Source organism: Macaca fascicularis, chromosome 10 (assembly GCF_037993035.2).
Source record: "Macaca fascicularis isolate 582-1 chromosome 10, T2T-MFA8v1.1".
NCBI classification, from domain to species: domain Eukaryota; kingdom Metazoa; phylum Chordata; class Mammalia; order Primates; family Cercopithecidae; genus Macaca; species Macaca fascicularis.
In genome coordinates, this window is record NC_088384.1 from 18,775,521 (window position 1) to 18,796,429 (window position 20,909).

At 47.8% G+C, this 20,909-nt stretch overlaps 2 protein-coding genes across 8 annotated transcripts in view; one reads left to right on the top strand and one right to left on the bottom strand.

Moving 5' to 3' along the window:
* SYN3 (synapsin III) overlaps positions 1 to 20,909 on the top strand; it is a 548,186-nt gene that overhangs the window by 199,117 nt on the left and 328,160 nt on the right. The window lies entirely within an intron of this gene.
* Positions 1 to 20,909, bottom strand: part of TIMP3 (TIMP metallopeptidase inhibitor 3) — a 61,685-nt gene that overhangs the window by 9,503 nt on the left and 31,273 nt on the right. Inside the window, exon 2 of the mRNA XM_045364294.2 lies at positions 4,107 to 4,189. Within this exon, the coding sequence (XP_045220229.1) occupies positions 4,107 to 4,189 (83 nt within the window). The remainder of the gene's footprint in view (positions 1 to 4,106; positions 4,190 to 20,909) is intronic.

Consider the following 20,909-nt stretch of genomic DNA (forward strand, 5'->3'; position numbering starts at 1 on the left):
CTTTTTTGGCTGGGTTCTGCATGCCTCTAGGCTCCTCTTCTTGGTAGCATCTACACAAGTAGCGTCTATGCAAAGTTCCAAGATGTTAGCTTCCCTTGGAGAGAAGGGACAAATAAAGTAAAAAAGAAGTTTCTGAGTCTGGGGACATTTGCACATTTCTTATGAAATGTCTGGCCTTCACTCTACATTGACAGCATGAGTTGCTACAATGATGCCAACTATGTCTTGCATGCCTACCAGAGATCAACACTGTTCTGGATGCTGGCGTACATCATGGACTCATTTAAACCCACAACTTCTTATTTACAGACCGACCAAGCTATCGGGGGCATGATCTTTCTCTACACAGCAATTTGTCTAGCAGGACAGGCAGAGAATGTGGAAATGGAGCCAGTCTCTGCAGAGGGCTGGATGAGAGTCCTAAGCCAGGAAGAGCCACAGGCATTGCAAGAAGAATGGTTCCCTGTGGGCTGGGGGTCAAAGATGCTTCCAGCTGGAGCTTCAAAGGCAAGACCCTGCTATTGCTCATTTGGTTAGACAAACCACTAAAGGAAGGAAGTCCCCGGAGGTCTGCTCTGCCTACAGTCAGGACATGCAAAGCACATGACCAGCGGGGCTCCCCATGGGACCCTCCCAGGACCAGCTGGGACATAATGTCCCCCACGTTCTGTCCCCTGCAGCCAGCCAGAGAGCATGTCTCCACTACACAAACAATAACTCCTAGCACAGTGGATCAGTTTCTCATGATCCTGATGGGAGATAAAGTCCCCACAGCTTAGAGCAGCCAGTTCTGGAAACTTTCACCTTCACCCCACAGCCCAGGGCCTCAGCCCCAGCTAATTTCCAAGTTTGAGATTGCAATAAGCTCTCTCAACATTCTAACACGCTTGCTCCCTCTCTCTCTCTCTCACACACACACACACACACACACACATCGCAGGTCTCTGCGTACTGAAGTGTTCCTGAGAGACGGGTCAGAGGCTCCAGAGTTAGCAGACGGGAGAAGGTCTGCCTGCCCTTCATCAGTGAGAGTAGAGAGGGGTCAGACAGGGCGGCTCCGAGTCTCAGGTTCTCCCAGTTCCTTTAGTCCTGCTCTGAGGGAGCCCTTGCTCACCCCTTCTGACTCTCTAGGGTAGACTCTCTAATCCGCTAGAACAAAGCCTCCCAGGGACCAGTGCCAAACTCATGCAGGCTTGCCTCTCTGGCCTCCCCCTTCCCTCCTACAAAGATTTTTCTGATACATCCTTTGCAGGATATTATAAGTCCAGCCCTACACTGCTGGATGATAAACCAACAAACCCAAGCTGACTTCTTTTTGTTTTCCTGGGAACTAAATACATATGGAGTAGGCATTTATATCCCCCAAAGCAGGTAGGAATGATGAATCAGCCTGCTGCTCCATACTGTATTATCTCCTTATAGGCAAAGACCCTATAGTTTTACTCAGGTTTGCCACTTTGTAGCTGTGTGATCTTAACTGTTATATGACCTCCCAGGTCTCAGTTGCCTCACCTGTCAAACAGAGGACAAGGTGTTATCTATTTTACAGTGTTAGTATAAGGACTGATCTATGCAAAGACCTAGCAGAATGCCTGGTACAAAGCAACTGCTCAGTAAATGTTACTGATGCAGAGTCTTATAATTGTAAGCAGTGTTTTATCTTTGTATCCCCAGCTCATAGCACAGTACTAAGCACAGAGAGAGGGTGGGAGGGAAGCATGAGAGGATGGATGGATGGACTATTACTTCTACTTCTAGCCTGTGTCTTCTCTGACTTGCAAGCTGGTACCTAGAGACAAGCAGATTCCAGTGGCATCCCTGGATAGAAGGGCACTGACCAGTTCTATGGATCATGATACCCACCTGTGGGAGGGTCAGAGTGAATAAAAGCCATGAGATGGTGACTGATGATTAAAGTAAGATGGCAGGGAGATTTGGGAGTCACATAAAGAACACAGGATTGGGAAGAAATTCCGATGCCTCAGCTTGGGGATCAGATCTGCCCCTTAATTAAATGCTTGACTCTGGGTAAGTCATTTCCCCTTTGCGCCTCTGTCAGAAGTGAGACGAGGGACCTTACGTCTAATTCCAGCAACATGATTCATGAGCTCAGATGAAGGATGGTGAACAGAAAGCCTAAGCCCACCAGACTGGGAGTGGGAGTGTGTCTTCTGAAACTGATGGGCTAGCAAATGTTTGGTCTCTAGACAGACCCCCGTGGCTGGTCTGACACCAGCAAGGGGAAGTGGGACATTCTGCCCACAGGAAGGGCCTCTGGTCACCCTGGTCTCTAGGCCCTGATGGTAGGAAGGAAAGCAGGCAGGCTTAGGAATTGCCGCCTCCCAGCTATTTCTCTCTCAGCTCTCTGCTGACCACCAAGTGTCTCGTAATGAGGATTGTTCCAGACCAGGCAGGTTCATGTGTTCTCTGAACCTCTGCTTTGGTCTAATATGCTTTGGCATTCCTGCGCTGACTGCCAGAGGTTGCAAAGTGGATTTTTTGGGTTGTTGTTGCTCTTGCTGGTTCCCCACCCCCGCCCATTCTTCTCTCCCCAGGGCTGTCTGAAGACATAAGCTGGTCTCATGACCAAGCTTAGGCAGCCAAGGGCAACTGGCCAGGGCTGACTCTGGACATTACATAACCAGAAGGCTGTGGATGTTTGCAAAATTGAATCCAAAGCAACAGGTTCCACAAAATTAGTACATCCAGCCACAGGCCTCAGGACACAGGAATAAGGAAGCCTGGAGGTTGGCATCGGGGATGGTTGGGTACCACCATGGGCTGTGTCACTGCCCCACTCCCTTCTACCTGGACATTGTAGCTTGTCTCCTCCGGGGAGTTTCCAGGCCTATGGGGTCTCACCCTCATGCCCGTATTAGATGGGTAAGCATTCACCAAGTCACTTTTGCATGCCAGGTCCTACCCTAATTGCTACGGATGCAAATATGAGCAATAAGTTAAAGGGCTGGACAGTTCCTGTGAACCTCAGCACACCCCACATTGAACTTCTGATGAGTCACACACATACATGCCTCTTCTCTCCCAACCTGACTCTAGCTCCTAAAGATGGAAACTGTATCTCCCTCACGGCTTCCGTGGCTCCTGGATGGGAGCTCTGCATGTAGAGAGGTGCTTACAAATATAGGGTGATGAACCAGTTGCTGAGTTATTCAAGGTGAAGCCCCAGTCTTCTGTGCTAAGGCAATCACCAGTACACCCTTCCATTGTATACCACCCACTCCTCCTTACAAGTAACATGGCCCGCATCCCAGGATGCTTAGAATGCCTGAGCTAGAGAGGATGTTAGGAGCACTAAGCCTGACCCCACAGTGTTAACAGGTGGGAAAACTGTGGCCCAGGAAAAGGGACAAGCCCAAGGTAAGCAGGCTATTTAGGAGTAGAGCTGAGACTAGGAGCAGGTTCTCTAGATTTCAAATCTGGTGTTCTTTTTCTTAAGGCGTACCTCCTTCCTGTGCTTCCTGATGTTCATATCCTCAGTAATATGTTTAATGATAAGAATATGTTTAGCAAGCATTGCTAACTATCTAGGATGCAAGAAGACCATCAGCTGGGAAAATAGGGAAAGAAGATGAAGTTCCTGCCTCGGGATGAGGTTCCTGTGATCAGCACAGTTTCCGTGTAAACATTTGAGTTAAGCTGTAACCTCAGTGGCCAAATGAGACCTGTAAGCACTGTGGAATCCCAGATAGTCAGAGCTCGGAAGAGTCCATTGAGATGATCTAGTCCAACCCCCTCATTTCACAATTGGGAAGATTAAAGCCCAGAGAGGGGCAGTGACTTGACCAAGGTCTCATGGTTACCAGCTAACAAGGCTATCTGCCATCTGGCTCCAGAGCTCAGCCTCCTAACAAGTGCCTTGGAGTGACTCCACCTGCATGGGCTCTTGGACGAGGCAGCCCCATGCCCCCTCCCTACCCATCCCTTTCTGCTGCCTTAGCAGCTCCCTCTCCAGCAGGCACAAGGGCTGGGTCTGGCTGGTGCTTAGACACACACCCCAGTTCCAACCCATTTTGCCTCCCTCAGCCAGGACTCTTCTGGCAAAAACCCAGAAACCTTCCTGGAGCCAGACTGATGACATTACCTACCTTCATCTGCTTGATGGTGTAGACCAGCGTGCCGAAGGGCCCCTCCTTTACCAGCTTCTTCCCCACCACCTTGGCCCGGATCACTGCAGAGACAGCAAGGAGGAGACAATAAGAGGTTAGGAAGGCCTGAACCACATCAGGAACAGCATCTCAGGGCGGGCATGTTAGCCTCCGTGGAGCCTGGAATTGCTCTCTTACCTTGGAGCCAACTGGAATAGATGATTGTGTTTATAAGAGTGGGAATTCCCTGGGGTGAGAGGGAGGTTGGAGGAAAAAGAAGCAGCCACCATTCAAGTTAATTACCCCACATGTTCACAACTGCCAGCTCCAGAACTTCCTAGGCTATAGTCATCCCTTGGCCCCGCCCTGACCCTGGGGATTTTCTTGACTTTGTGACTTCACCATAATCTAAAATCTACTTCTCCTGTTAGAGCCGTTGTCCCCCCTTCCTTGTCCACCTGACAATGCCATGGTCTCCCAGAGCTGTTCTTTTTCCACTAGGACTGCTTTCTAACCACTTCGTTTGGGGCTCTTCCTTTGCATGCATTAATTCGCCACATCTTGATATGTCCACAGGGTTGTGGTGCACCCCAGCTTCCCACAGTGCCCCCAGTTAGCATGCTGGTTGAGCCCTTGGTATCCAGTGCTTAGATAGCAAGGGATGCAATAGAGTCTGAGCTCTGTGGGGATGTGGTAAAGAAGGAGCAATTGGGAGTGGGGGCTCAGGAGCCAGACAGACCTGTTCCAATCTCAGCTTTGCTGTTTATGGCTATTGGGACTGTAGGCAAGTAAATGACTTTGTTTCTGGCCTCATCTTCTATAAAACAGGAATCGTAATGATACCAATCTCCTGAACTGAAGGGATTAGTCAAGATGATGAATTTGACACCGTCTTGAACATAGTTTGCACTAGACAAATGTTATTAATATAATCATCATCATTATCATCACCAAAAATGAAATGGGCTAACCATGGAAGGACTGCTCCAATGAAAACAGCTCCCATTTATTGCACACCCACTATGTGCCATGTACATTTCACTTATTTACTTCTCTTAACTGCCTTACAAGGGCAATATTAGCATCCACATTATCTAGATAAGGAAACTGACCAAGAAGTGAAACCACTTCCTCTTTCTGAGTCTCAATTTTCTCATCTATAAAGAGGGTGTAACTCTCCTTACATCAGGGAATTGGAATCAGGATTGAACAAAAAATCTTATGAAATTTCCCACTACAATGTCTGGCAGAAAGGAGTTACCCAGTAGATATTAGTTCACTATGAGTACAAAAGTAATTACACCCAGTGGGTCGAGGGCTGAAAGAGAGGCATTTACCACATACCCTGGGAACACAAAGAATAGAGGACTTGACTTTTAGATTCTATAAGGTTGTGCTTCTCTTTCTGCTTTGTGTGAAAAAGAAGCACCCAAGAGCTGTCTACAGGTATTTGTAAAATCGGCACATGGAGGAGCAAATGGACAGGTCTTGAATACAAAAACTGGAAATTGCTGAGAGTAACATTCGTTGGCTCAATCAAAGAAAAAAAATCATCTAATAATAAGAACCAGCAACAAAAGGCAGGGGGGCTGCCATCAGGGCAGGGAGTGCCTCTGTCAGGGGTTACGATGGGGGTGCTGGATACTTCCATGCTGAGACCTCAACAGGAATTTGGAATGGGGCTTGCTTATGCAGTCATACTTTGAATTACAAATTGAACTCTTTCAGCCCTGAGATCCTATCGTTCTTTCTTACCTCAAGTTGCACTTAGCCCCAAAAGGAGTAGATACTCAATAAATGCTTAAGTAAAATACCCTACACACACACACACACACACACACACATATTCTGGTAGCTCCATTATCCTTCCTCATTGTGGATGCTCCACTATGTATCCCAGTTCTTTGACTCCAGTCTGTTTTTAAAAAAATCTTTACTAAGAACTGATTCTTCATCCCTACTGGATTCTGTCTTGTTTCTTTCCAAATGAGCTTGGATCCTACCCTTCCAGTCAGACATCAAGTCAGGGTTCAGATGAATCAATGGCCCCTTCAGACCTTCCCTGCCAGGGATGGCAATACACAGAGTCATTGGCAAAGTGAGCAATTTAGTGGAGGCAGCTCAAATTAGGAGGAGGCGAGTGGTTGTTTCCAAGTCTGCTGTAAAAACGGGAGGTTGGCAAGATCCCAGGCCAATGTCTCTCAAGATCCTGCATCCACCTCTGTTTCTAACATTGCGGTAGCATTCTCGGCAACAAGCCAGCCTCCCGGAGGCCCTGGGGACTGTTTCCTCCATATTAACTCTCACAGGCAGGTTATAACGGCTTCACCTCCTGGCAGAGGCATGTCTGCCAGCCTTTACCACTGATTCTTCCTGAAGTGATTTGGACCCATCTTCTCTGCTTCATTAACACAGAAGGTAAACAAGGGAGTGAGTCTTGGCCGGGGAGGGGTGGGAGGGGCAAGGCAAAAGGGATTCCTTTAAATAGCAACATCCTGGTTCCAAAATGGCTTGACTTGATTTAGACAGAAGATGTCACAAGCAGACCTGCCCTATAAAGCTAGGTACTGCTGGAAGCTTCTGCACATACAACGAGCCAACTCCTTCCTTACCCCAAACGGCCTGAGCTTGGAACCTTTTCATCTGAGGATAGTTTAGTGAAAAGGATACACTTTCGTAGTGAGGAAGCTGCATTGGAGTTTGGGTTCCACCATTACTGTTTGATCTCTCTGGGGCTCTTTCCTCCTAAATCTCTCTGGCTTTCTTAGCCCAGTGCCTCTCATGTGGCTTACAAGTGACTTGCTTATTACGATTGGACCAGCAACATAGCATTGCATTAAAGAGCCTGGTCTCTGGAGCCTGATAGCCAGGGTTCAAATCCCAGCCTTGCTGCGGGGTGACCTTCAGAAAGTTGCTAAACCTCTCTATGCCTTGGTTTCCTATCTGTAAGATGGAAATGATGACAACAATGCCTCATAAAGTTGCTGTGAGGGTCGTATTAATACAAGCACCGAGAACAGTGTGTAGTCCATCCCAAACCTCATGTGTTTGCTACCACTGTTATTAGCATTATCACCACTATCGTAATGTCTATTTTTTTTCCATCTGAGGGCATACCATCTTCAGACTTCTAACATGCACTATAAGCTAAGGCCTGGGAGTTCTCCCTAGGATGAGAAGAGAGGCAACCTCATAAAAATATTCTAACCTTACAGAACTTCAGGGAGAGGTGGAGAAGCACAGATGGAGTAGTCAGAACAAGTGTAGGAGGTATTTGGGGGCCAGGAGTGCCTACTCCATCACTTGTACCCATCCCACCTTATCACCCACGTGTAACCCAAGAATGGCCTACCAAGACCAGCCAAACAAGATCACAGTCATGGTTCCAAAAGTCTGAGGCAGAGATGGCCCAGTGAAGAGGCCACACCAATGTTTTCCTTACAAAAACAAAACTTCACTAAACTGAACTACAATTAAGTTACATTCTACCCTCAAAATAGATTCTCAGAGTCCTTCCAAAGTAGAATTGCTGGCCAACCCCAGATCCACCTATTTGGTTTGTGCATTAATCTGTCTGTATTTGCTCCAGTTTCTCCTCTGTAATTCAAATGCGTGCTATTTTGTACTCTCCTGTTTGGCAATCAGGGTTCTCCCGAGGCATTCGCTGGCCCAGGGGCCACAGGGAACAAGGGAAGTGGCGTAGGGGGAGGTTGTGGTCTTCCAACAACAGAAGACACTTTTCAAACTCGTAGCTGGCAGTATGTCCAGCCTCCTTCCACCTTGTTGTGGTGGCTGGAAGCCAGCTTTACAGATGGGCCAGGCTGGACACAGGTTGTCTGTACTCCCATTCATGCTGAAGTATGGCCCCTACACTGTCTACCCAGTGCCCCCTAACAGCCAAACCAACACAGGCGTGAACTAGGTTGGTGTCTGGAACATTGGGTTGGGTGCTGGTGAGGGTGACAACAAGAAATAGAAGTCCTATTTCCTGCTTCCACTGATGGCTAGTCTAGTGGGGAGATAAGGTTTAAAAGTTTATGGCTGGTCGGGTGCAGAGGCTCACCACTGTAATCCCAGCACTTTGGGAGGCTGAGGTGGGCGGATCACGAGGTCAAGAGATTGAGACCATCCTGGCCAGCACGGTGAAACCCCATCTCTACTAAAATACAAAAATTAGCTGGGCGTGGGGCTGCCTGTAGTCCCAGCTACTTGGGAGGCTGAGGCAAGAGAATCACTTGAACCTAGGAGGGAGAGGTTGCAGTGAGCCGAGCTTGCGCCACTATACTCTAGCCTGGCGACAGAGTGAGACTCCGTCTAAAACAAAATTTTTTTTAAAAGTTTATGGCTAGAGGACTTGTCTCCAAGGTACAGAAGCACCAATCAGAGGAGAGGTGAGGCTCAGCGTGAATCTCAGCCTCTGAGTCTCTCTTGTCTCTCTAGAATCTCTTTTGCTCTTAGGAAGAGAATCTGGGCTTCTAGGGGTCTGGTGGTCAAAAGAAGCAAGGAAGAGGCTGGGTGTGGTGGCACATGCCTATAATCTCACCACTTTGGGAGGCCAAGGCAGGAGGATCACTTGAGCTCAGGAGTTCCAGACCAGCCTGGGCAACACAGTGAGACCTTGTCTCTATAAAAAATAGAAAATTATAAAAAATTTTAAAAATTAGCCGGGCATGGTGCCATGTATTCATAGTCTCATAGTCTCAGCTACTCAGGAGGCTGAGGTGGGAGGATTGCTTGAGCTATATCATACCATTGCACTCCAGCCTAGGTGACAGAGCAAGACTCTGTCTCACTGAAGAAAAAAGAAAGAAGAAGAAGGAGAAGGAGGAGGAGGAGGAGGAGCAGGAGGAGGAGGAGGAGGAGGAGGAGGAAACAAGGGAGAGACTGATTAAGGAATAAGCAGTATTTCAATGTAAAAGTATCTACAAAGAAACTAGGATGTGTATTCTTATGTAATTGGCACATTGATCTATAAATATACATGGGGCCCTCTGGAATATATCATGCACCTGAGGAGCCAGGCATAAAGGGGTATCTCTATTGAACTGTCTTTGCTTCCTTTGAATATTTGTTTGGGCAAGAGTGCTAGTAAGAGTTTACAAAAGCAAGGCAAACAAGGCACACCTCTTCCACAAATATACCTTCATGCTGCCTTTCCCCACCTCCAGCTCTAGCAATATAGACCACAGTGGCACAAGTTTTAACAAAGAATAATTTTCCAATGGCAATTGGGATTGAGTTTCCAGAAAAGCTTACTGGTGCGTCTCCAGAAACTGCACATGTGCTGTTCATCAGCATAAACAGAGTGGGGCAAGATACCCTTGAGCTGTCCTCCCTCTCTCAGTTTCTATCCCCCATCCAACCATTGTCAACCAAATCCAGACCCTTCTTCCCCGACCTGATGGTTGGACTTTCCTACTGGCAGGCTAGAAGGCTGAGCAACAATGCTACCCATTTGGCTGGTCTGGGGATCAAGGACCCGTAACTAATTAATGGGTACTAACTTAGGACTCGGGGTTCCACCCATGTTAGCATCAAGGGAAGAGCAGTACAAATCCTCTCCATGACTTAGGAGTTGATTCATGCCATCTAGCAGGTGAGATACCACTGCCACCACACACGCACGCACACACACACGCACACACACACGCTCACACACACATACATATGCACACACGCGCACGCACACACACACATACACACACACACGCACACACACACGCATACACACACACACACACACGCACACCCATTCCTGTCTCTCCAAAGGCCCCATGGAATGATTTTGCTGGTTTAAGGCATGGTTTTTAGAAGGACAGCAAGGATAAGTAAGGGACGTCTGGCTAGCGGGTAGACTGCATTTCTTCAAAAGCAGAAGTCACTGTTAGTGTCAATCCCAGGGAAGGGGCTGCTCTTCTGATGGGACCCCAGCAGGCAGGCTCTAGGTAAGAAGAAAAGCCTGGACCATGGGCTCACATCTTGGGCCTAGACTTGGAGGAAAAGAGAGATCTGGAAATGTTGGAATGATGCCCTCCCCATGAAAACACACCAAAAAGGAGGAAAGAGGGATCCCTGTCACCCAGCTTGTCTCACAGCCCCTTCATGTGTATTTTATCATCTCCCACAGGATGACAAAGGGAGGGGCCTTGCTGAGGCCGGAGTGCTCACGGCAAGGGCAATAGGTCAGGGACCCACAGGGAGTTCGGCCCGGAGCCCGCCAAGCAAGTCTTTTTCCTGCCCACCTTGGACACTCCACAATGCAGCCTGCCCAAGGAGGGCAGAGCCGGGCTCTCACACTCTTCATTCAAGAACTGCAAACTGCTTGCTTTTCTTAGCATCACATCAGTGAATCTAGAGGAGAAGGAAGGGAACTAGAACATACTGATAACAACCACTACCATTTATCAAATGCCTCCTAGGTGCCAAGCAACGTGCGCATGTTCTTTAACGCTGTCCTCATGGACACCTGGTGAGGTGGCTACTGTTGTGGCTATTCATGTCCCTACTTTCCAACTGTGGAAGATGAGGATCAGGTAGCCTGTAAGCAGTTTTGCATCCTATTGGGAAAAAAAAAAAAGGGAGGTCCTCAGGACAGCAGACCACCTAGAAACCTTTACATGAGATTCACATGGGTTGCAAAATAGTTCATAATTTTACTGCACACTTTCACTGCAGAGGATCAGAGAAGAAGATTGATACCTAAAAGGAAGGACCCTTGATAAGCTCCCAGTGAGCCTCACATCCCTTACATCACCCACCCACAACCCTTCCCAATCACTTACGCAAACACACGTCCTCTGATTAGTAATAAAAATCTAGAAGTCATCGCCATCAGCAATATAACAGTGTATCTATCATCTGTTTAGACTCTTGTGCTCCCCAGCAAGGCTTTCATGGAATAAAAACAAATAACTTGGAAACTACAAAACCACACGCTCCCTCAGGTTTCTCCCAACACTGGAAGTCTGAGGTTAATTAGATTGATTAATTAAATGAGACAATATATACGTACAAAGGTACTTTGTAACCCTGAAGCTAGACAAATGATACACTGTTATATTGCTGATGGTGATTACTTGTAGATTCTTAAATTTACTAATCACAGGAAAACAGCAAGAGGAATCCAGAAAGATTCTTGTGATTCAGCATTTCCTCATCCCCCCAGGATCTTGAGAGCCTTCCTCCAGTGACGCTTCTCAAGGTCCTTCTCAGGTATCTGCTGCCTCTTTGGGGATGATTTGATGATGTCTAGGTGAGAGGAAAGGGCCTTCGGAACTAAGGATGAAAAGCAGAGGCCTGAAGGGCCTGCCTGGACCGGGTCCCTCTGATTACCAGCCTATTAATCACCACAATCCCAACCCCCCAAAAAAATCCTCCCGAAAGACTCAGAAGCTGAAAGGACAGATCAAGAAAACTAGAGAAGTGATCACGGCGTACTGGAATGAAAAACAGGCATGGAGCGCGTGGGGTCTGGGTGAAGCTGCTGCCCTGCTTCTGTGTGACCTTGGTCAAGTCACTTCCCATCCCAGCAGATAAATTGTGGGTGATAATTACCAGCCTCCAAGGGTGCCTACAATAACCTAGGCAGCCTCCCCGCAAACCTTTCCAAAGCCGTGCTTGTCAAAGTCACCCATGACCTTCTTGGTGCTCAGTCCAGTCATCGAGGAGCAGGTTCTTGGTCCTGCTATTTTCTTCCAGCTTGTGGGTCTCAGCACCATCTGCACAACTGACAGCTCCCACACTTTTGCCACCGCCAACCTAGAACTCTCATGACTTTTTTAAAAAAAAAAAAACAAATTGTATTTTTATTTTAAGTTCTGGGGTACATGTGCAGGATGTGCAGATTTGTCACAAAGGTAAACATGTACCATAATGGTTTGCTGCACCTGTCAACCCATCACCTAGGTATTAAGCCCAGCATGCATTAGCTATTTTTCCTAATGCTCTCCCTCCCCCTACCCTACCCACCACCAGGCTCCAGTGTATGTTGTTCCCCTCCCTGATGACCTTTTCACTTATATATCCCAGAGTCTACATTTAATCTACATTTATACCTGCAAGTCTAATAAAACATCTCAAATTCGACCCATCCAACTCATGGGTCAATTTCCCGAGATTTTCCTTCTTAATCTCAGGAAATTACAGCTCGCTGCACTGCACACCCTGGCACCCAAACGTGTTCTCAGGGTCTCTGACCATGCAGTTCCCTCTGCTGGAACACTCTTTCTTCACTTGGTGGGGGACCTTCCCTGATCCCTGATCCCTGATCCTGATCCATGCACATTCCTCCCCCACCTCACAATCGCTTGGCTCCCCACACTGTGCTCCATCAGACACTGGCCACCATCTGACACTATGCATTAACTTGCTTCTTTACTGATCATCTCTCCCCATTAAAATGTAAGCCTCCCCTGGGCAGCAGGTTCTTTGCTTTACCTATTGCTGTAGCCAAAGCTGCCCGAAGAGTGCCTGGCACTTAACAGGTACCTCATATGTATTTGCTGAATATGGGAAGCTAAGTGTGATTTCATGTATAAAGTGTCACACAGAAAGGGTGATTTAAAAACAGATACATAACTACTGTGCAAGCTCTGCCAAATGACCAATTTTTCTGAGTCTTATTCAATCAGAAGGGGATAATAGCAATTCTCGGTTCACAGGGTCAGATACACAACTGTTCAGCAACCAGGAAGGTGCTTGAGTGCTAGACATATATAGGGATACAGGGATAAATAAGGCTCCTAGGAACTCAAGGGCTAGAGGTAAGAGAGACTGGCAGTGATACTCAACTAAGGCAGGCTCAGTAATATAAGCAAGGATGGAAAGCCAGGATAGAGCCAAGAGGAGATGAAGTCCGTCTCAGAGGAGGGGTGTCAGGGAAGCGCCCTGGAGATGGCATCAGATCTGAGCATCAGCCCATCCTGCAGAAGAGACTCAGTTTGCTGCGTCTGAATCCAGAGGAGGCAGAAGTCTGGACCCAATCTGGGTAGGGGGAGGTAAGGACAGCAGCTGGAAACAAGGCAGAATCACAGCCGGGCTCTGAGCAAAGCCAGAGCCGATCTCCCGCCCTTCCAGGAAGATGATGACCCCCCAACTCCCACTGCAAGAGCATGGGGGCTGGGGGCTGGGGCTGGGGAGCAGCGAGCAGCCTGAGTGAGGAGGAACTCTCCTCTCTCTTCAGACAAGTCCCACAAATAGGCTCTTCCTGCATCCTACCCCAGTCCCCCAGGGCCCTTCTCTCTTGTCCGTTTCAAAGGCCCTTTTTGTTGATGTCAAAGCCAAGGCCAGACCGTTAACATGCACCCCCCATCAAGATAAGGAGTCCCAGTTCAAAGCCTGTCCTGACTAACTCTTTCCGTTAAGTAAAAATATTAATGTTGGTTTTATTTAAGCAGGTTTTTTTGGCAAGAAATGAACGCCTGTGGCTAAAAATAAACCCAAAGACACACACTCAGAAAATCTGGAAAGCTGCAAATCATTTCAACCCAAGTTTCCATCTCAGGGAAAGCTATTAAACCCGGAGGATATGAAAACCTCCCTGCCCAGAGACTCCTGTTTCTCAGTGCCTGCCTTGTGTTCCGGGGTCCCCAGGGCAGGTCTGTCCTGGGGATGCCCTGTCCTGGACCTCCTGGGGAAGAGGAGGAGGGGCCTTTGTGAGCTCCTGGCTCTCCTCACCTTGTGAGCAGGATGGGTTTCTGCTTGAGCGGTCTGGGAAACACTCAGGGCCCCTGCTGACGTCTGTTGCAGATGAAATGAAGGGGCCGCGGAGGGGAGGGAAGGAAACACAGGCTCAGGAAGGTCAGGCTTCCTGGAACTTTGAGATTACCCAAAAGAACACAGCACAAAATTAGCATCCCATGCTGGTGTTCATGTGTTATGGGGCGACCTCAATTTTACAAAATGAAATGACAAAATTTAAGAGGAGTCTCTCCTTATAGGTGTATGCCTAGACTTGGGATGAATGCATTTGATGTTTAATCTAACTGCCTAAAGTCAGCCACTCTTGATTTCTTCCTGGGGCCACCAGTAATTTGGGAGAAAGGTACAGATCCCTTGGTTTGGGACAGGGCGAAAGTCCCAGGGCTGGCTGATTCCTGGATTGAGGGCCGACTTACCTGGGGAGGGAGGACTTTGAATCTCAGAAGGGTGATGGTGTTTCTGTGACCTGGGTTTCTAAGGGTCCAGTGAGGCGACTGCCCCAAAGCATTCACCAAGCATGATTAGAATCACTGAGGCTTTTACTCTGCAAATGGCTGTCAGGTGGGAAATGTCAAAGCCCCAAAGGATAGACAGTGGGAAACACAGTCCTTCTTCCATAAGTCCCTCACATTCTCCCAGGAACGAATGGGATCCACAACCCTCATTTACATCCTCACCTACACCTCCCTTGGGTTTGCAGTATCTACAGGACTATTCTGCATAGCTAGGTGACATATATATGGCTCTCCAGAGCTGGGACCATACCTCAAATGCTATCACTCTAAAGCTTCCAGCCCCCATCACTATATGAACCTATCTTACGATGCCCCTTGCCTGGGTGAGAATCACTTCCTCCCCGTGCATCTGCCTGTACCTTTGGCTTCCTGCAAGACCCACCCATCTGAAATGCCACTTCCTCCAGGAAGCCTTCTGTCCACCCCAGGCCAAGCTAGTCCACCTCTCTTCTGCTTGGTTTCCCTCTCTTTCTTCCAGCACGTGTTCTTCTTTAATGATTGGTTCCTTGGACACTCACTAGCATCACTAATTACCAGATGGCAGGGACTGCATCTGGGACTCCAGCACCTGGCATAGAGCCTAGATTGTGGCCAGGGTTCCCAAAAATGTTGAATGAATGAATGAATGAGGCTGTGGGAGGGCACCAAAGGTATACAATAACGAAGACAGGGATGGTTTTGTGTTTGGCTTCTTGGAGCGCTGGGTCAGGAATCCTTGTTCCATAGGGTTACTCAGAAAAGGAAGGGAAGAGTAAAAATGTGATCTAGAGAGGCCAAATATGGACGTTGTTCCAAAATATTGAAGACTAACCTCCAAAAAGAGGCAAGTCACAGGACCCTATTACAGGAGACCCCCATGAACTTGTTGATGTGTCTGTGGGAGGCCAGCACCCAAATGCTACCAACGGACGAAGAACCCAAGGCTCAGCACCCTAAGGAAGTCAGTGGTGACACCAAAATTAGCCCCAGGAGTCTCCACCCAAGGCACTCCTTGCTAGACCTGCTGGCTCCTCTGCAGGCCCTCCGGCCTCCAGCTGCCCCTCTTCCTTGGGGTAGCACTCAGGAAATATGTGGCAGACTGTTTCTTCAGGCCCCATCTCCAGGTCCTGTGTCCCTCTCTGCCGTACTGTTAGTTGTTTGTTTTATTTTGCCCACCCCCCTCCTCCTTCTCCTCAAATATACTTGAAATTCATTGATTCACTTGTCTGCTGTTTATTCAGAAGTATTTCAGGAAGCATCTCAGATCCTGTGCCATGTCTTGAGGATTCAGTAATAAGCAGGTAGACAAAGTTCCTACCTTTAATAACCTTATTTTACTCTTGTGAGACAAGAAGATAGGCAGTTATAGTCCAGGGAGCCACAGGAGCATGCAGCAGACACATCTGGCCAGCCTGGACGTGCCGGAGGGCGACATCCTGCCTGAGCTGGGATTAGAGAATCACTAGAGACAGTTAAGAGAAAGAGAAAGGAAAGGATCTTCTGGTCATGGCTGGAGCAGAGGCAGAGGCCTGGAGGCTGGAGAGTCCGGCCCATTGGCGAGACAGAAAACAGAGAGTTCAACAAAGTACAGGGGTGCCTTGCAGTAGGCGATAATTCCCAGCTTGGTCGGTTGGGTCTTGCTCCATCATGGGATAGTAACATTTCTTAGGTGGACTTCTCCCTGAGGCTAGTGATAAAGACTTATCACTCTGTCACTGCCCATAGCCTTTAGGATTGCATGTATCCAAATGGGTGCCCAAACAGTCCATTGATAGGAGGCCCCCGAAGCCCCAAGAAACCCCTAGAAACAAGTCTGGGTCTTTGCATCAGACCCCCAAATGATCTCATTCCAGTACACATCTCATTTCTAATCTTCAAAGTTAATATTTAATGTTTCTCTATCTCTCTGTACCCTCTCTCCCCTGAAGCCCTTTAACCTCTTGGAGTGGTTTCGCCCTGGGTGTTTTGGCTGGGCATCTGTGCTGTGCTCTGAGGAGACACCAAGTTTAAGGGGGCATGCCGACCTCTTAAAAGCTCAAGCCCACTCAGGGGTCAGAGGCGCCAACTTGCTCAGTGCCATGCAAGTGCACTCGGTGAGGGGGGCTGAGACCACCCCCAATCCCCTGAGAGTGGTGCAGCCTCTCCACAGGGGCCCATGGGAAACTTTATCCCACACAAGTGGCCACCAGAATAGCAGCATGGTCTTCAACCACAGCCTCTTTGAAGCAGTGCCCAGAAAAATACCATGCCCTCAAACGGTTCTCAGAACTTCCAGCTTTCAGGTCGGGGCATTCGTGAAGCCCAAACAGCTGGCAACATCTCAGGAGCCATCTATAGCATTTTATTTTTCCCCTAATTGGGATTTGGTGTGCTAGGAGAGCTGAGGGACTCTGGCATAGGCCTAGGAGCAGGTCCACCGTTAGCCAAAGGACCACCCTCCTTTGCACACCAGACCTGCAGATGCAGTCTTTGCAGACAGCAAATCTGTTCCCAGAATGCACCAGCAGTGGGCAGGAGACTTTCTTGTGGTTTGAACAAGAGCCAATGGCTGCTCTGTCCCTGGAGTTTACACAGCACAGATGCCAAGGAGACCCTGGTACATCTATAACTTACCCTTCATGTGGCTTTTAAAATAGTGTAGGCTTTCTTCACCTTTAAGTTCCACAAGCTTGAAGGTCGTGGATGCCCAGGGACAGAGTTTGGAAGGCCCACCTGCTGTAGCAGGTATCCCCTACCCAGGCTCACTCAGCACCTCCCCGCCAGCTCACAACCACGTCACTCACATAGTGGGCACTCAGGTAGAAACAGGTATGAGAAAAATGAGCCCATTCATAGGTCTTCAAGCCCTAAGACCATTATCAGGAATCAATAACACTGAGGGTACGGAGGAATGATTAGAGATAAGATCCAAGTCCTTTTAAGGAAACCTTCGTTTTAAATAAAATAAATAAGTAAAGAATACTAACTGCTGCCCTCTTTGGTCAAAGTGGGTAATGGCAGAACTATAAAGCCAACCTCTGGTATTTCTGAACCACCTGCCCCGACCTTGAAGTGTGACAGGGAGATGGAGTCATCAATAAAGAAGGAAAAGACCATCTATTCTATGAACATCTTGTCTGCAATCACGGTGCCTAAACCTCTTATTCATTCAGTAAATATTCATTGAGTGCTTACTATGTGCCAGGCACTGTGTGAGGTGGCAGAAACAGAAAAGTGAACAAGACAGACACACTTTACAAACAGTATATCTTACTCTTAAAACCAGCTCCCAAAATGTGTCGCTTTATTTCCACTGAGCATAGAAAGAAAACAAGTCTCAGGATATAACGTTAAGAAACTTGTCAAAGGTCACACAGTTAGGAATCCAAATATGCCCAGCAGCAAAGCTCATCCTCTTTCTACTACTAAACATTTAACAAATCTGCAACACCCCACCAAGTCAAATGCATTGGAAATGCAGAGATAGGGAAGATTCCCAAGTCTGAATTAGGAGAGAAGGGCTTGTATAAGTCACAGATGGTGAGAACTTTGAGGTGGAGTTAACTCCCCATAACTCTTGTAATGTCTAAGAATGTCATCCACTGGTGAAGTCTGGATTCAAATCTCCACTTACAGACTGGGTGGGCCCCAGGGCTCTCAATGTCAGGTTGAGGGTACCTTGGCTTGCAGACAAAGGGCAGGAAGAGAGAAGTCCAGTAACTGACCTCAAGCCCCATGGTTTGAAGACAGGGAACTCAGGCCTTTGCACCAAAGAGAATGGCAAGGGGCGAACAAGTATACTTTTCTAGATGTCGCATCGGCAGCCGTGGTCTAAAGCTCTCAGTTGCAAAGCCTTGGGGCCTTTGCACATGCCATTCTATCTGCATGAGACCCTCTTCTGCTCCCCATTACCTATCAACTGCCACTCATACTTCACATTTAAAATCAAAGGACACTCCCTCACATAAAGCCATCCCCAGCCACCTCCTGCAAACATGAGACTAGAACAGAACCCCTGTTTTGTATTCTCAGGGGTCCTAGTGTGTATGTAACTATATGTTTGTAGATTCATTTGAATCATGTCTCATCCTCTTTCTTCCCCGCCCCCACATATTCACTAAATTCTGCCAAAATTACATCTTGCTTTGCTCACCATTGTATCTAACGGCAACATCTCACAGTGTCCGGAACATAGTAGGTACTCAGTAAATAGTTGCTGGGTGAAATAAGACATCTTTTCCATCTTGGCCCTTATTGATTGCTTCCTAAGAGGAGTCTATCACGCTGCCTTTCTCTACTGTGCACTCTGTCACCAAGTATGTGCAATTAGCTGCAACATTCCAACGCCAATTCCGTTGCATGAGCTGACTTAGAAGAATGTATAGGGTTTTGATCATGGAAAGAAAAGAAAGATGGTCCAGGCAATGGAAACAGCACAAACAAGGGCACAGCAATCAGACCAAGCCTGGCATGTTGGAGGTCACATGACTGAGGACTGCAAAGACCCTGGCTGGAGAGAAGAAGAGGAGGCCACTAGTTCATTGTGACCGAAGGGAACGTCCAGTTCCCTGGGTGACAGATAGAAGCTTGGATGGAGGATTCTTTAAGACTGTTCCACAGACTAGGTCTGCTGTGGATCCAGTCATTTCTGGGTCTCACGCAGACCCCTCTCCAGGTGCCAGGATGGTATCCTGTACCAGATAGGAATCCTGTTTTCTGGGTTTATGGGCCACCCGGAGTGCACCTCTCCCCATAAAGCATAGGACCAGCTGTACTCTTTGAAGGAGGACTGTAATGAAAAACTGCACATGCCTGCTTCTGGACACTAGGGTCCTCTAGAGCAATCGCCACACCACAAAGTATCTGCAAAGCATACACAGCGCCAGCCACCTCCCCCTGCCACCTCCACTGCACATCTGAAAGCTGGCAGGGTTTTGCCTAAGTGACCAGTAGCCGCATGTAACACTTCTGACTCTGCCTGCCCATGGGAGGCTCCTATCAAAAGGTGGGCTCGGCTGGGTGCAGTGGCTCATGCCTGTAATCCCAGCACTTTGGGAGGCCAAGGCTGATCACCTGAGGTCAGGAGTTCGAGACCAACCTGACCAACATGGTGGAACCCCGTCTCTACTAAAAATACAAAAAAAAAAAAAAAAATTAGCCGGCCATGGTGGTGGAGGCCTATAATCCCAGCTACTTGGGAGGCTGAGGCAGGAGAATGTCTTGAACCTGGGAGGCGGAGGCTGCAGTGAGCCGAGATCGTGCCACTGCACTCCAATCTGGGCGACAAGAGTAAGACTCCATCTCAAAAAAAAAAAAAAAAAAGGGTAGGCTCATGTAGTGAAGCACACCTCCAACCCCTGTTGCTAGCTGTTCCTGGCTGGAACAAATTGGAATACATTTTCCATTATATGCCAGTGCTCTTGGAGGATAAGCAATGAGAGTACCAGGGATGAACACATTTGGTCAAACACTGACACAGAAAGCAGGAGGATGGTCATGTGGGTAGTTCCCCACTTTCCCTAATTATAAAAATCCTATTGTCAATGATTACAATACTAATTATAATACTGTTATTAGTCACAATAGGTGCCATTAGCTATCAGGCGCTTTCCATGCATGATCAGTGCTAAATGCTTTCCATGGATTTTCCCATTTGAGCCTCACTAAGGCCCTATAAAGTAAGTGTTGTCATGAGCCCATCTTTTAGAAATCAAGGCCTGTAAAGAAGAAGTGACTCTCCCCAGATCATCTAATGAGGAAGTGGTGGACGTAGCATGCCAGTCCGGGCAGCCTGAATTGGGAACCCCTACTTTTCATCTCTGGGTCCTACCTGCCTTCCAGAAGGACACGTTTAACTATAGCACAGTGGCATGGGCACATTTCACAGGCCACAGACTTTAGGTTGGGTGGGACCTTCAGGGTCACTCAGTGTAAGCTCCTTTGAATTTCTTCTACAGTCCCATCCCAAGGTTAAACTGCCCGGTGTGCAACCATCTCTGACCTAGGTCAGCCTGTTCCATGTCAAGCCATTTTTTTTGACTTTAAAAAAAAATTCTCCTTTGGACTGCCTCCCTGTGGCTTTCTCCCACCTAGGTGACATCTTGGGCTTACAAAAAAACAAGATATTTGAAAAGAAGGGTCATGTTTCCCAAATCAGATCCAGGGTAAATATTTTCATAGATTAGGATGGTCTCTCCCTGCTTATGACATGGTCCCATGTCCTTCAACCATCTCAGTCTTGCTGGGCCAATGACTCTCTAATTGCTTTGTCAGGGATTAAATGCAAATTTCCCAGGAGCCACTGATCAGTACACAAGGTTGAGAGTTCACCTTCCCCACTTGGAATCTTTTTACTGCTGGTAGAACAGCTTGAGACTTTGCCGTCATCTATTTAAATACTTCTTCTAGTGTTAAAAAATGTGTTAAAAAGGTAGATCTTGCTGGGCGCGGTGGCTCATGCCTGTAATCCCAGGACTTTGGGAGGTCGAGGCAGATGAATCCCTTGAGCTCAGGAGCTTGAGAGCAGCCTGAGCAGCAAGGTAAAACCCTGTCTCTATGAAAAATCCGAAAAGAAAAATTAGCTGGGCATGGTAGTATGTACTTGTAGTCCCAGCTACTTGGGAGGCTGAGG